Source organism: Nothoprocta perdicaria, unplaced genomic scaffold (genome assembly GCF_003342845.1).
Source record: "Nothoprocta perdicaria isolate Ctin4 unplaced genomic scaffold, notPer1 scaffold_163, whole genome shotgun sequence".
NCBI lineage: Eukaryota > Metazoa > Chordata > Aves > Tinamiformes > Tinamidae > Nothoprocta > Nothoprocta perdicaria.
The window spans coordinates 1,079,850-1,096,324 of NW_020454794.1; the positions used below are offsets into that span (position 1 = coordinate 1,079,850).

General features: G+C 43.1%; 1 protein-coding gene across 1 annotated transcript in view; it reads right to left on the reverse strand.

Annotated features, from left to right (window-relative positions):
- AFF3 (AF4/FMR2 family member 3) overlaps positions 1 to 16,475 on the reverse strand; it is a 263,564-nt gene that overhangs the window by 758 nt on the left and 246,331 nt on the right. The window contains exons 17-22 of the mRNA XM_026035647.1: positions 11,808 to 11,871; positions 9,035 to 9,171; positions 6,897 to 6,968; positions 4,355 to 4,448; positions 886 to 935; positions 543 to 757 (exon numbers count right to left, since the gene is read on the reverse strand). Of these exons, the coding sequence (XP_025891432.1) occupies positions 543 to 757; positions 886 to 935; positions 4,355 to 4,448; positions 6,897 to 6,968; positions 9,035 to 9,171; positions 11,808 to 11,871 (632 nt within the window). The remainder of the gene's footprint in view (positions 1 to 542; positions 758 to 885; positions 936 to 4,354; positions 4,449 to 6,896; positions 6,969 to 9,034; positions 9,172 to 11,807; positions 11,872 to 16,475) is intronic.

A 16,475-nucleotide genomic window follows, 5' to 3' on the forward strand; every position in this document is an offset into this window, starting at 1 on the left:
TATTTTGAGATTGAGGACAACTRCATCCAAGAGATTACATACAAGTGTCTCTCTACATGCATGCTAGATACCACGACAGTCAAAGAGCCCTGTACAACAGGGTCACCCCAGACTAAAACATAATTCACCTAATGAACCACTAGGGGTTTGTCTTAAGAGGGAATGGGGGCACCTCGTTCCCTTCTGTGTCTACCTGTGTCTGGGTGTGGGAGGGTGGATGAGAGGTGTCCATTCCTTATGTAAAATGGAAAGAAGCTCCTTCCTGACGTGGCCCAACTGAATGCACCCACCATCCATCTCTGTGGCTTTGGGGGGGGCAGGAAGCTGCCTTGTCACCCCAAAATTTCTTCTCCAGAGTGACCCAAATGGCAGTGAGTACTGCCTATAGCCACGCCAGCAACTGTGCTGGCATGTCCTTCCAGTTGCAGTCCTGCAGTCCTTCCTTGTGAACATTGTCCCTATCAAAATAGACCAGTGATTCGTGTGACCAAAACCAAATGTACGCTCCTTTACAACAGCCCWGAGTGTGGACTATCCCTCACCTCTGTTCTCCTTGGCCAGGTTGTCAGCCATCTCCCAGTAGTCGTAGCTGTGCAGGATGCTGTTGGTGATGCTGACGTGGTTGGCGGCCATCTGGTGAATGCGCTGCGGGATGCTGATTATAGGAGATGGTGAAGGGGCCCCCGTGCTCCCCTGAGACCCGACAGAGCTCACGGGAGAAGGGCTGGGAGACATGGGTGATGGCGTTCCTGTGCTCCTGAAATCGGATATCAGCACAGGATGGTGGGATTAAATACTTGAGAGTATCAGAACACACTGTAGGTAAGAAAATATAATTTCTAGTAGCCAATCTGATAAAAGTTCCCGTGTGATATGTGAACTTACTTTCCACTGGCACCCCAAGGGGATGGGGTCTGGGCAGCTTTTGATGAATTCTGTAAAGGCAAAAATAATTCACAATGCATATGATGYATATAAGACCACAAAATAAACAACAGTAAACAGTATAAAAGCAAGGATAGGTAAATGAAAGATCGTGCAGACGGAAATATTTATATCTTAAGGTGCGATAAACCCCCTGGGGCCAGTTTGGATGTGATGAATCAGTGCTGCAGCACAGAGACAAATCACATTCTGTTAAACTCTTTGAGATTGAAACTGGTAGAAAAACATGTTAGTGAAAAGTGAGTGTTTACATGGAAAATCTAGGAGAGCAGAAGAAAATGCTGTCAGGAGTCTTTCCTAGATTTAGACTAGAATTTCTTCTAGATTTAGACTAGAATTTCTTCTAGATAAAGCTTCTTCCCACCCTGCCATCCCTGTATCCCCAAAGCTAGTAATTTCCCTGGCATCTGTGAAAGAGCTTGGTCCTCTTGGTCCTCCGAGTAAGACAGAAATTGTAGGGCCCAAAATCGCTCTTGCAGAGTAGAGCCATTAATCTACAGGAGTTGGGAATTTATTTATTCCTGGCCTGCAGAAAATGCCCTCCCCACTCCCAAATGCAATGACCAATTTCATCCTGGGCCCAAAGGACAAGAAACAGGCAAAAACCAGAAATCTAAGAAACAAGATTTTTCCAGTCCCTGCTCATGTTCAGCAAAGGCCGATCCCKGATTCTTCAGAGGAAAGAGGCCTCCTTGAAGGCTCCCCTGCAACAGTTCCTGTAGATAAGTGTGCGCTGGGGAGCAGCCCTCCTTTCCTGACAAGCACAGGAGACAAGTGCTGAGTCCTGTAGCTGGAGGCTTCTTTGCACTTGTTGGTGACACAAACGCGCCTGTTCTCCCATGGCTCATGMAAGGGAAATGACAACCGCGAGACTGGAGCGATTCCTGGATTTCGAGGCTGGAAGCAATCCCCGGGGAGCTCCCCCAGCAGTTTCCCTTTTCTAGCAATGATGCATGGAATTCTTACCAGAAGTGCAATGCATGTACTTTCGAAAATAAAGTACAGCTAGTCATATAGAAAGCCTAAGATGCTGCTAATCCTCCTTGTTCTCTTGGATCCTGTTCTCATGTTTAACAGCCCTCAAAGATAGGAAACACTCTGTTTCAGGATTTCAAAATTGAATTTTCGTAACTTCAATGCTAGCTTTTGGATTTTGTTGGTCTAGTGCCAGCAAAACTAAATGTCACCTGGCATTATTGACTCTGTTTCCATGTACGCAGTGATCATGTCCTCTGTTAACCTTTTCTCCAGTAAGCTGGACAAATCTTTGCAGCTGTCCTTCATAAAGCTTGTTGTCTCAGGTTTGCCATGGCCTCTGAACTCCCTCTTTGTCCCCACATCTCTCCTCACGTGCATACACTGAAACTGGTTATGATATTTTAGCACATTAGTGCCCTGACAGTAGTAGATAGACAGTGCCCATCATCTTTACAGTGTAACAGAATTGGGTCCATATAATTTACCTATGAAGTCAGAGGAAGGAAAATCTGAAAAGTGAAGTCAAGGATATTTCCCCTGTAAATGTAGCCAGCCTCTGCCTTCCTGAATGCAACTTCACAAATCTTTTGTTTTTTTCATCCTTTTAGGGATGTTACTCCAGCTCCTCTCGGTTCTCCTAAGGAAAAGGGGGATGCTGAAGAGAGTGTAATGATGTAGGGAGACATCTCTTATCCCACTCTGACTCCTGCTGCCCACCTGTTCTCCTGACTTCTTTACACTCTCAAATGTTTCTAGCTCCTGAATGTCCCCGGTTTCCTTTTAATTCTCTGCTGCACTGATTTTTTTATAATGGAAATAAAATGCTTAAAAGGAGATTTAAGTATTTTTTTCTCTTTCTTAAAAGAAAAGCGTATCTAATTTTCCATGAAAGTGTGTGCAACAAGGTTTAAAATCTCTCCTTGATTGATAGTTTATGTGGAAGTTCTTAATGCAGTCAGCATCTCACGTCACTTGGTTTTGAAAGCTTTTAGGTACCAAATATGAAATGAGTGGAGAATTGGCTTGTTTTCCACTGAAAATTATAGTAAATGGATTTTTTTCTTTCCACTTTTACTTTCAAAGGTGAGAATACTTTCTAATGTGAATCTACGCTATGATTATATCAGCAGGAGCTCTGCAAAAAACAAGCTCATCTTGCCTGTAGCAGAGTATAAGTCCATTTTATGTTTGCTGTGAAACAGTTTCTGTCTGCTAGTAGAAGACATTTTACATGGCCGAGAGCCTGACCATCCTGTTCTTAATGCAGATATTCTCTGAACTGGTAAAGAAAAATAAAGTGCTATAATAGGCACATATTTCTTCCCCCTGAAATCAAGTCATTGTTAGAGAAACATAACATGTTGAATTATATATTGCTAAATTTTTAGAAGCAATTACAGTGACTTCAATTTCAGTTTGACAATAACAGATCTGTCAATTTCCTTCTCTATCTTCATGTGTTTAAAATCTGGTCATGAGCATTTGTGCTTGTATTTGATTTTTTTTATTAGCAAAATGTCAAAGGATGGATGTTTTTCATTTCAAGGTACATCCCCCTGCAAAAAGACGAAAAAAAAAGAAGATGGGCCTTGCATCCAAAGACAAATGGCTATTCAGTGTCCACCAGGCTCCACCGACAAAAACCAGCTTGTCCTAGAGCACTCTCAGGGATGTTTTTAAGCTAGAAAGATGGATGCTAAGTTTTCTGTTTGTTGATCAAATGCTGGATGCACTTACTGTTTGGTGGGTCCCCCCAGAAAGGTTTTGCTCCTGAGATATTTTCCAGAGAAAGGWTGGCTCTCGAGTACAGTACATGAGAATACTTTGAATGACTTGATCTGGCAGAGAGGGGAGCGTGGCAGCAGAGGCAGAGAGGTGGGAAGGAGAAGGCAGCAGTGCTGTGTCAAGCACGGGGCAGGGGGCAAGGTTGTCCTCGGATGCTTTTGTGTGATGAAGCCAGTGTGGGCTGCCTGCAAGATCCTTAGGAAGGATTGTGCCCTGCTRCACTATCTTACCTGTCAATGCTGCTAAACGGAAGCCCTGCAGCTACCAACTCATCTGTGTCCAAGTCTTCGACTCACAGGAATATAGTGTTAAGTGTAGTCCTAAAAGAGATTCCTCGAGCAAAATCGGCAAAATCTATTCAGAACAAAGCTGGATAGTGCCAGATAACTGACTAAGAATAATGTGAATATGCCTACTTGGTGGAGCAAAAGCCCCTACTCTCTTATGGAGGAACACACCTTGTGTATTGCAGACAGGAAGCCTTGTGAATACAGCACGACTGAGCAGAAACTATGTAAGTGCTGCCATGGGAGACTGTAACAAAACTCCAGCCTAGACCAGGGAAGAACTGAGCCCACCATGGCACTGGCTTTTAAAGATGCTGTGTTTTCTATAATGATTTTAAAACACGCCATAGAGTAAGCACCTTGAAATACTCAATCAGAGCTTTTGAATACTTGACTGCATGGTCCCTCTTGAGCCGGAACATCCTCCAGTAGAGAAGAGCCAGGCAGCGGTAACTAGGACAAAAGGAGAACAGAAGATAAAGTGTGTCTCCTGCATAATAATTAAACAATCCTAATTAATTATCTTTAATTCTTAAACAAGCAGACAGCGGAAAACTGACAGCACCTTGCTTAYTATTCTTATCACCATTCCGTTTTCACACTTGGCCATGGGCTCAGGGGCATGGCTAGGGACTGCAGCCAGGGCAGGCCACATCACCATGGGTGCCATTAGTGAGGTGCTAAATAGCCTCTACACTAAGTAGGATTCACAGAGGTGGGTCCCTTTGGTTTGACAGGGTCAAATCAGTGCCTTGACCCTGATTTGAAGTCTGCCCATTTGACCACAGGCCTCCCTGCAAAGAGATCATTAACAGGAATCCAACAGATGTMGTTTTTTGTTTTTCCTTGTACACMCAAAGGCAAGTTTTTGACTACATTAACTGTGTGTCTACATCACTGTAGGCTGGAGCTGATGGGATAATAAACTAAAGTCATCCTGGGTCTATTCTGTGTGCACCCAGTGGTCTCTTCCAGTGGCTGGAGATGGCCAGGAAACAGGTAAACCTCAGAGTTACTCATTATTTCACTGTTCAAGMTCCTTTTTGGAGAAACCAGAGTGGAAACTCTGTAGGACTTGAGAGCGCATTCCTAGCCCATCTGCCTAATTTTTCTCTCACAGGAAATCACCGGAGAGCTRACAAACTCATCATATGGTAGTGGAACTGTCTCCCTTCTTGATCCTTGTTAGTCTGCAGAGTGTCAGACAACTTTATAATGCTATGAAAGCAAATTAGCAATGGTAGCAAATTAGCTGTACTTATACATAAGGGTAACTGATAATCAGCATTCTGGACACACAAACTCTTGTCTTTGCGATTGGATTTAGGTGCAGTGGTCAAGCCCAAGAATTAGCCCAGCCTCTTCCCAGTAAGGTTTTTGATCAGATGGGATAAGACTGCACCACAGGACGTAGTTCTTGAAACAAATCTGGTATGTTCTGCTCTTCATTTGGCAGCAGAGACCTTATTTTAAAAGTGATAATTAATCTTGCAACTCAATCTGAAGCACCAGAAGGCCGCCTGAATTTGGGAAGTGCAGACTAGCGCCCTTCTCCTGCTTCAGGGATCGCAAAGGGCCCCATGGGGCTGCCAAAAACTCACCAAAACACTCCAGAACTCACAAGTTGCTCCTGAAAACCCCAGCCAAGCTCTCTGCAATTCACAGCCACTGCCTGTGGAACTGAAGCTATGAATTTCTGCCTTTGGCCGCTGGAGGACAGTGTCTCCTCAGGAGTGCGGAGCGAGGCGCGGAGCTGTGTGGCACAGTGCCCGGCTGGGGCTGGCAGCAGCCGGCGGGCACAGCGGCCCTGCAGCCCCGCAGCTCTCCCCGTGTCACCTTCACAGGTACCGTGCGTGTGCAGAGGGTGTCAGCTCATCTGCTGCGTGGCAGGCGGCGAGGTGGGATCGCTGCTCATGAAGGGATGAAGGAGAAGGCACCGGCTGCTGCTTTCCCTGGCGCTGACCTTTCTGCTTAAACAGAGGCGCTGGCTGCACGGGTYGGGATTCAGCTCCACACGCTGCGGCGCCCTGGCACCCCTGGAGAGCCCTTCCGAAGAAGGGCTTATTTCCTCTTAACCCATTTTCGGTTGTTTYCCCACCTAAGTGCTTTTGAAGCAATTGCCATTAATCTATTCTGCGCTCCTGATTGCGCAGCAGAACAGTGACAAAGAAAAGGCACTGGAAATAAAAAAGTAGATCGGTGTTTTGTTCTTTTTTATACAAATGATTAATTAGGACTCCTTATTTGTGGAGCCTAAAGATGCATATRATTTGGACTTTTAACAGATGGTTAATAGATGTTAAAAACACACTTGCTGATTGTAAATGTCCACTTGCTGAGAATCAGTAACCATGTAATAGGTACTTTATGTATTAACGGCATAGATATTAAATTAAAATCTGATTTTAATAACATTTTAGTATTTTATTAGCAATCGCCAGCCACCTTCTACTATCTAAGCTTCATGCATACAGCTAGAAATCTCAATTTAGAAGGTAATCCAAGAAGCTTAATTATCACCATCACCGTATCTCCCTTCACGTAATGTAAACATAATTTATGATTACTGAGCCTAAAATGTCGGCTGCAAAAAATAAACTTACTGAGCTATTGGTACAAAAGCACATCACTCATGAAAACAACAAACCATCGGGCACTTAAGAATTAATTGTGCTGACGTACCATGGCTGACCTGTCACAGGCAATAGGTATGAATTGCTTATTTACTGAGATAGATGCAGATCGGGTGCAGTTATACAGGGGCCAGAGCTTCCTTGTGCAGCAAGAATTCTCTTTATGGCAGCAGCAACACAGTCCTACCTGACTGCACCCAACATCTGGTTTTAAAGAACTGGTTTGCTGCAGAAAAGGAGCCTTTTGAGGAAATCTTGGTCTACTAACCATAATGCTGCCAGCTGTTTGTCTTCTGCTGTGGCGTTGGGGCCCGAGTGGGTTTTTAGCCTCACTGCGTACCTTAAGCAAAAGAGAGAAAAGGTCAGGGTGGGTGAACTGAGGCAGCTTTATGTTACTGGTGAGCTCCTCACCGAGCGATGCTGACTGCTGTCATTTGAAGATCTGCCCCGTTACGCTCATTTCCTCAAGCTACGGCACGCAGGCTGTGTTTTCCAGGTCGTGTTTCGGAGCCATTTTGTCAGCAGCGATGCCTCCTTGTGCCTCCTAAACAGCAGTAACTCTCCCGCCCGTCCCTGGGTGCAGAGGAAAGCCTGGCTGACAAGGCTCTGCTCCCTGGCTCCTGGTGCTGTCCTGYCAAAATGACCTCCACTGCTGTGGAGACCCAGTCACGGCGAGTTCACGACTGCACGGGGTTTGGAGGCAGACAAACGTGCCTCCAAGCTGGTGCTGCCCTCACCCTGCCAAYGCTGAACGTGTCTGCTCAGATCTGCTCCTCCAGGCAGAGCACAGCGGAGGGGGAGCGGGTGGCTCACAGCTATTTTTGTTCGTGTGACACATTCAAATTCTATAAATATTAAACACGCACAGAGGTAGCACTGCTGGTTCAAGAATGTATGTGCTGTGCAATCACAAATTAGTTGCTGGAAATCGCAGCTTCTAGCTGAATACCTGCACAATGGACAAGGTTAGGACAGCATGCAAGGCTTCTGGGCTCGCTTCCAGGAAAACACCCAGTTCTCCATAATTAGCTGAATTGTATTTTGCCTTATCTTTGTTTTCAAACTTTAATCCTGGTACCTGCAGGAGGATTCAGTGTGAATATTTGGTTTCAACAGGCATGCCTGGTAAACCGTTTGTTTTTGGAGGTGCAGTGAGCGAGATCAACCGCAGTTCACACTGCAACACAAACACAGCTGCACACATTGTTTAAAGCTATAGGGGTCTGCAAGCGAAATTCATTTCCAGAGTTAGGACCATAAATTTATGATCATGAAAAATATCAAGGCAGAAACGCACACACAAAAAAGCTCTGCCTGTGATGGTATAAGAAAAAAAGAAGGGAAGAGACGTAGAAATGTGATGCACTATTCTCTTACAGAGTAAATACTTCATTTTGTTTAATAACCTTTCAGTTAGCAAGCTGGCCTCAATGCATTAATTAACTGATTTAACTAATTAATTAACTAATGCACTGAAATGCATTAGAGGACAGCCTGAAGTGGAAGAAAATGCCAATGGAATTGTGTATATACATGAGAAAATCAGCACATCAACACTAAGTCCAAAAGAAATCGATTACTTTAGGAGCTTTGCTTTTCCATGAATATGATTAAAAAATACAGCGTGTTACTTCCTGCAAACTTAGTGCCAAGGAGAGTGGCATGGTTGACTGTCCTAGGAACTAAACATGGTCACTGGCAGCCTTCTCCACTAGTGTGGGTGGATGGAGTCTCCTGGGGAGACAGTCACGCAGACTCTGGGCTGATTTTTGACCTTTTCTAATGACACTGTCAATAATGTTAACTCTTAGTACCAGCTCTTGAGAGGAAAGGACTTATGAGACAGAAGCTCATAGGGACAGAGGGTGGGATTGAATTCTAGACTGCATCATGCAGAGAGCCGTGCAGCTGACTAAACCTAGGGGCCCACTATGGTGTGAGATGGATTGTGCTCAAAGCCCATTGACTACAGCAGCAACATGGGCACCTAGTGGATATTGAGTGTCCCTTTTTCTACCACTGTTCACATCTTCCTTCAGGAAACCATTAAACTGCAGTCACAAACGTAAGTTGTAACATTTTGCAAATCACCACACCATGTGAGTGTTTTGTTGTTATGAAGCCATTTGCCCACCTTTTGAGGAGAGCAGGATTTATATCATCAAACTATCAAAGTAATTTGCAATTTAAGTAGTAAGAAAAGCTTTRTCTATTTTGTTCTATATGGTTTCCCAATTTAATTTCCTTAGCAATCACAAATAATACATATATGGTACATATGACTGGCCTAGCACCTGGGAGGACCTTCCTTCTCCCTCTTTACTGTAGCTAGGGAATTTATCATGATGTAGATGAGCGTATTTGAGCGAACAGGATAACTCCTGCTGTCATCTCCTTCCTTCTTACCTGATGAGTTCAACTGTTTCTGAATACATTGTATAAGGGGATTTAGATTCCATTGGACCTTGTTCCATTGCGTTTCCACATTCAATAAATGACAGTGCTGCTTCTGCATAATTCAGTGCCTTTCCAAACTTTTCCACCTAGAAGGACAAGTTATTAATTATTAATTATTAATTATTAAGATATGGTTATATGTAGTACAGTTTTCTTAACATGAATTGTAAAATTGATGCAAGGAGGTACGTCTTTGGGCTCACAAATTTTGCCATGAAAAAGCTAACACGCACCAACACTTGAGTATCAGTGAAATTCATAACATGCAGAAAGTAGAGCTGATAAAGATGGGATGCTGATAAACGCAGGATGTTAATTGGTCCATATTTTTGTGTCCAGAGAGGGATCAGCTCTGCTAGTATATTCCTGACAGATGTTTGTCATGCCTAATCTTAAACATTTCCACTGCTGGAGGCTCTGCTAAGTCCTCAGGCCTCCTCTTCCAGCTTTCAAGCATTCTCACCACTACAGATTTTCACAGTTGTTCACAGGTTTCTATCACTGAACAAAGAAAGGTAACAATCTTGAACTAAGAGAACCAGAGTTAAATGCTTTGACTATTAACTCCCTATTATGCAAAGGCTCATCTCTGTTCTTGTATCTTTTTTCTCTCTTCTGTCATCAGCACTGCTTGACCACASTCTCCTCTCCAATCAAGATTTTGCTTTCTCAAGCCTCCTCCTCTCTCAGAGATTTTTCTGGCCCCATTTCTTCTTTTCAGTACCTCTTGGTGTGTATTTGTGTATTTATGCAGATACACATATTTGTCCTTCATGACGGTATCATGACTGTACATATGCCTATGTGCACATAGTGCACATGTGTATACACTTCCATGCCACTTATCTGCTCTCAGAGTTTTCACTTCTATGGCTGTAGGTGAATCACACCTCTATCTCTCTGTCCTTTCTTTTCTCTGTTCTTCAGTCTGAACTCCTGTGGTACATAAAGCCCATTAATGGACTGGATGCATTTGCTTGAAATCTGAGGCACACAGTGAAAGGTTAATGGACCTTATTCTCTTCTAAGGGATAAAGATATTAAATAGTAACTGTGGAATGGCACGCTGGCTTCAATCTATTTTAGGTTCTTATATGGCTCCCATTGCAATCATACCTGAGAACTTCACAAACTTTTTATTATATTTCTCTCCCTGACGCTCTCGTGAGGAGTGGCAGTGCTATTATCCCAATTTCACAGATGGGGGACTAAGGAGCAGAGAGACTTACAGTCATCATTTCAGACTGCTTACTCTAAGTGCCTACATTAGATATTGCAGTGCCAAAGCARGAGGTTTTGCGCCCAGCAAGGTGATTCCAAGTGCCTCCATATTCCCTCAGGATGCTCATATGGTCATGCAGGGAGAGGCAGAACCTCCATATCAGAAGCTGTAGGGTCCACTACGCAGGAAAGCTGAGTGTGAAGGGTAGTTCAATCACCTTGCACCAATGCAGTTATTTAAACAAATTTCTAAGTGACTTTCATGGAGGAAACTTGTGGCAACCCAGGGAAMGCGCTTGCATTTCTTGTTTCTGAGAGTCTACTATAAAAACATTTCTCTTTGGGCTAAGTCAGAATTTCCTGTGCATATTAAGTGATTTTTCCATTCTGTTTAAAGCAACACACTAAAATGCACCATTTATACCTCTCCGCCATATTTTCTGATTTAAGACTCACTTTAACATGCAACTGAATAAACGGCGGAAATTCGCACTAATAAACTTAGGCAGAGCGTAAAGCTCTGCACTAGCGACTAGATTAAGAGCCTGCTCTTGCTTCCCTGGCCATTTTACACTCTGCACATCCGAGAAAGGAGAGATGAAGAAACAGGGCCTCTGAGCTTCCCTTCTTTTCTCCAGCTCCTGTGACAGCAGAATGCGTGTCCAACAGCACAAGGCTGCCCCTGCAGCTACRCTTCCTTGCAAGGCAGTCATATTAATGCAAGCTGCCAAGTTAATGCAGCCTTCTACCCTACATATTGCACCTACCAGCACAGAAATTTAATGTTTTTAAGGCTGCACTAGCTCATTCATAGCACCGGGCAAACACAGCCCTGGAGAAAGCTGACAGACTGYTAAGTGGAGCTCTGGGGAGCACTGGTTACTTCATTGCACCCTTTTCTTTGGGACAACAAGGATCTCTTTAATGCTCCTTATAACCACAGATTCTCCTTTTTCAATAGGGTCTGCTGGCTACAGTTTTAGATACGTCAAAGCCAGGGCTAAGAACGTTTGCTGCAATAGCCCTTAGTGTGGCAGTTGTTCCTCTAGGGTTACTCAGATTTCCCGTGAGCTTCTGATCGTGTTAGGAAGGGTCTGCCATGAAACTTGGGTTCTTTTGTCCTGGCAGCCAAAGGTCTTACAAAGAAGTGCAAATTTGTCAGCCTCAAGAGCAAATTTGGCAATATAAATGCAGGGCCTAACCAGTTAGGCAAACTGAGGAGAAGAYAGGTATGGAAATATCTCGTGCAGCCTCCACTAATTAAAGTGAAGGAATAAATAGAAAGTTTTATTTATCTAGGTCCTTATCTCAGTAAGTCATTATTGGTTAAGTCATAGTTTATTGGGCTATGAACATTTGATTATATAAACATTTCTTAATTTAACAAGCCTAGCCATCCTTATAATAGATTTTATAATTACCCCAGCAATACTGCACTGATGAAGAAACTGCATTGCAAAAATAATTTGGAACAACATAACTGGAAAGAAAATGTTCTCACCATTGCATCTGCTTTATGCTTCTTCCGTTTAGCTTCCTGCATAAAGTAATCTGCATTGTGTGGCCTACCAGGAGAAAATAAGAAGACATTTTATTATTTTCTGAAGTGCAGAATATTTTCAAGTTATTTTTCCCCTATTTTAAATCTGATTTGCAAACATTTTAATGAAGAAAATGCATTTGTCATGTAACCATGCATCTTATATTTCCAAAGTACTGCCTGTGGAGACAATAGCATTTATGGCTGTTCTCATTTTTTAGAATTCAGTGTTTCAAAGGTGGGAGGAGGAGAAAAAGCTAATAAAATGAATTTTATGGATTATATAAACTGTTTCCCAAATTAGTGCAGTTTTCAGCTGCAAAATGTATGCAACACTAAGTGGAATAAGTTATTTGATCTTCTCTCCCTTGTGCTTGCTTACCTTCTTTTCTACTCCTCTCTGCATGCTGTCATTTGCCTTGGCTTCTCCCTCCTCACAGAACAAGTGTGTGCTTAATCTTTGCCCTTGGAAAACACACAGTGAATTTGCCTGCATCCACAGCTACCATCTCATCCCTCTGCTCCCTCTCATCTGTAAGCGAACTGAGAACGTTGTTTACTTTGGCTGCCGAGTTCATGGCTGATGCCGCGCGAGGCCAATCTGCTGCCTTCCCCAGAAATGGATCCTGCCAAATTCTCTATTGATTCCTCCTCAGATTGATCTCGGAGGCTCCACTTCTTTGTCAGCCTGCTTGACCTACTGACTGCAACCTACTGACAACSTACGACTGTTGTCCTTATAATGAARCTCATGGGTCCACTTCTGATMYGGCCWTGTCCACTTCCACCCAGGCTGAAATCTCAAACTGCCTGGTGTATCCTTGGCTATGTTTGGTCATCACCTCAGTGAGCTCCTCATGGCTGGAGCAGATCTCTCTGTTCTCTCTCGCCAGCCCTCCCTATTGCTTCTTCCTTCACTTTGCTGTGGRGAACACAGCCGTTTGCCATGTCACTTCAGGCTCATACCTTGCATCTTCAATTCAAGCTCTCATGAAAGCTCTCACATCTGCTGTGAGAACCTTTTGGGTTCTCCTGGCTTAATATCTGGGGGAAACAGCCACCTTCCCTCTCCACGCAGCCAAAACTTGTCATTGTTCTCCTCATCTCATACTTTGGTTACTACAGTATCCTGCACTCTCTCCTTGGCAAAGGARGTCTTGCCTTGCAAGGCAGTCATATGTCATCTCTTTGCTTTTATCTAATAAAATGAGATATTATTGAGTTTTTTTTTTTTTTTAAGTGCTTGCTTTTGCAAGATATGTTATGATTGCCACTTAGCGATACTTTTTTTTTTGAAATTGAGATTTTGTTTCTTTAAAAAGAACTTTCATGTGAGTTAGAGAAGATACTGTTCTAAAAACAGAAGTCAGCACCATGGATGAGTCAAAAATTCTTGCTGAGATCAGTGCAAACATGGTGGAGCCTCTTGACAGAAAAGGGCAGACACAGATGCTTTTTTGAGACAACTGCTGTTTGGCAATGCACTTGCTTAGTCCATTTACTCCTACTCATGTGCACATAATTTCAAGGAGACTTAACTGTATCCAAGAAGGTTAATCATTATGACGTTTTGAAGAAAAGGAAGACTAAATATCACTACACAGAAAGAAAAACATTGAAGTCTGGGGATTTTGAATGACCCAAGACCTAAAATGCTTGATGTTAAGAAATAAAACTTTCTTCAAAATGATGTTCTCCCTCAGAGTGGAATTTCTCCCTCACTTTCTCCAGCCAGTCACCAGTAATTCGGAAAGAAGACTAAAGACAGKTTTGTGTCCCAGTACCACTTAGCTGACAGCAGCTGCAAATACACCCTGTGCCACTGAGATGCTAACATTACCTTAACAGGTACCAACCATCTGGATCTGTACTGGGTGTGTTACCCAATATTAGACATTGAAGCCATGTTGCCTGGATATACAGAAAGAATTCTTTTCTTTCAGCCCAATAAAATCCCATCTTTTTTAGTCTTACACAGTGAACTAGGGAACTTTGGCTTAAAGGAGGTGCCAAGAAGTGCAGCCACACAGAGCAAAAGAGCAGTCACAGCTCTGGGCAATGTCCAACGTCAAGGACCTTCGTGTGTGCCTCTCAAACTCATGTCATTAAAATATGTCCCTTGCAACATCCCCCCACATGTCACCCATCACTAAGTATAATTTGCTTGTCAGAAGCATGATAAGAACCTGTAAAAACAAGGGAGATAGCACAATGTAATTATGGTCTACTTGTTTAACTGTAAAACATCTTCTAGGTTGTAGCAGGATTTATTTGGCAGCATTGTGATTAGCAATGGAAGCACTAGCAAGAGGCACACGCATTACTGAAGCAAGAAGCCAATGTAAGTGCTTAGATATTTTGATAGGAAAAGCACAAGATTGATTTACAAAWCAGGAGATGCCTGATGGAAATTAAGCTTCATTAGCAAAAATGGGTTGGCTACACTTTATTCTAAATGCCTTAAATAGTGCTAGTTTAACAAGGTTAATAAATGTGTCAAGTCAAATTCTGATCTCTGCACCGCCTATGCAGTACTTAGCAAATTGAAGCCAGTGATTCAGTTTACTCAAATGTGAGATGAACTGGATCTGTATGCTCACTGCTTATCACAGATCTTAAGCTTTTTTAAAATTAGTTCTGGTTTTAGAATTAGTAAAAAAAAAAATAGCTATTTACTATTTTGGTATAAGCAGATTAAAATTTTATATATTTAATCTATGCAATTCATACTCTTCATAATTTTGAAATCCAGATGATTCATGTTAGATAACTTTTGATTAGTAATAGAAAACTAATGTGTATGTATTTGGTTACAAACGTTTATGTTTCATTTCTTGTATCATTTTATAACAAAATGTAACAGATGCGTTTAGATTTAATTATTATCTGATTTTCAGACCAATATTTTAAAGATTTTAAATTCACTCCTTTGTTTATGTTCCTTCTGCACCTGAGTGTCACTTGTCTTGTTAAATCCAGTAAACTGATTTAAATTATTATGATATGAAGTAAAAAAMCAGAAGACTCTGTAGACTCTACGCAGGTAAAGTATTACCTTAGCTCATAAGAGTATGAAGAAACATGAGAAAGCTCCTGAGTAAGTTAATGATTCASGATCTCTGTTTTATGTAGTTCACATTATTAATCTATGAAGTTCAGCACAGATTCTATTAATCATTTTCTGTTTTTACAAACCCTTAAGACGCTGCCACTGAAAACCCATCCCAAGATCTGTTAAATGCTCCRAAGTTTATCCAAATTTCCTCTGCAATCTGGCCTTCTGAATGAAAGTGGCAGTAATCTCAGGCTGGAGAATTTGTAGGTAATCTCACTGCATGGTAAATTCAGATACGTTTTCACTCCCCTAGAATTATTTTTCTCTGTTAAATGAGTTTTGTGTAATACAAACTGAGCTGAATGTTCCTTCTTGGATGTTGCTGCTGCGAGGCATCTTGAGGAGAAGCAAATCACTGTTTTCTCACTGAAGAGAGTTAGAAAGAACAGATCACAGCCTTGCTGCAGCCTGAGAAGCCAGGAAATGGGGAGAATTTCTACGGGGTTAAAATGGCACCAGACTACGGATCGAGCTGCAGTGGATGTCAGTGGCAGAAGCAGCACTGGAATTTCTTTGTTAGTCCAAAATAGTTGGTGGTCATGAAGTCCCATGGGAAGCYATTCCCTCATTTCTGGCTTTCAGACAGCTGAGTCAGACTCCCCTCTTATTTATTTACCACTGTTGTACCTAGGGGTGTCAACACTGTCGTTCTAGATTTACAGACAGGATTCAGATTGCTTGTTCTTTTCTAATTCTTTAAAAGAAGCCTGACTTCAAATTAGCAGGTACAATCAAGTGTTTTGCCTCTATTAATAATGTTGGCTGCCCAAGAAACCCTTTTGTTTCTGAATATCTGAATGTTGGTGCTTTTAGACATACAGTCCTCTCGAACAAAGCCAAAAGGCASTCTAATACACTGCTTTAATACATCTCATATATCTCTCTGAAAGGTGAGAGAAAGAGCGTGGAGCGTCCGTGCCAACTAAGCCAGGCGGCTGCTGAATTCTCCCTAGGAATTCTCCCTAGGATCAAGTGTCATTATGTGAAACTGGCTGCTCCGGAGGAGGATTTACCCGGCTATGCTGACTAGGGAGAGCAATCGAGTATTGCTGGAACCAGTTCAGCGCATTCTCCGTCACCAGCAGCCAGTCACCTAGGCACTGCAACAGAATCCAGCCTCTTAGCGAGTAACCCCCCCACGGCACAAACAAGGCCGGGCTTCCTTTTCAGCAGAGGAATTCAAGCCCTTTATGGCTTTCACGAGGGCGGTCTCGGGAGCGCGGCTCCGACWGGCTCTGCCAGGAGATTTCCCAAACAACCTGCTACTGTCCCACACTGCTCTCCCCTCGCGTCGCCACCGCTGGCTCGGGGAGCCGGTCAAAAACCAGCGGGAAATGCAGCCCTGCCGGCRCTCGCTATTTGGTGCAGGAGCCCAGCGTGGGGTGCGGTGCTGGCGGGCATGGGAATTCCTCCCCTCCGCTCCCAATTTCTGGCTCTCGAGCTCCCGAGAGCGGTGTTGCTATTACCCACGTGAAAGGCTTGTGTGTACGTGGCCCCTCTCGCTTCGACGCCTA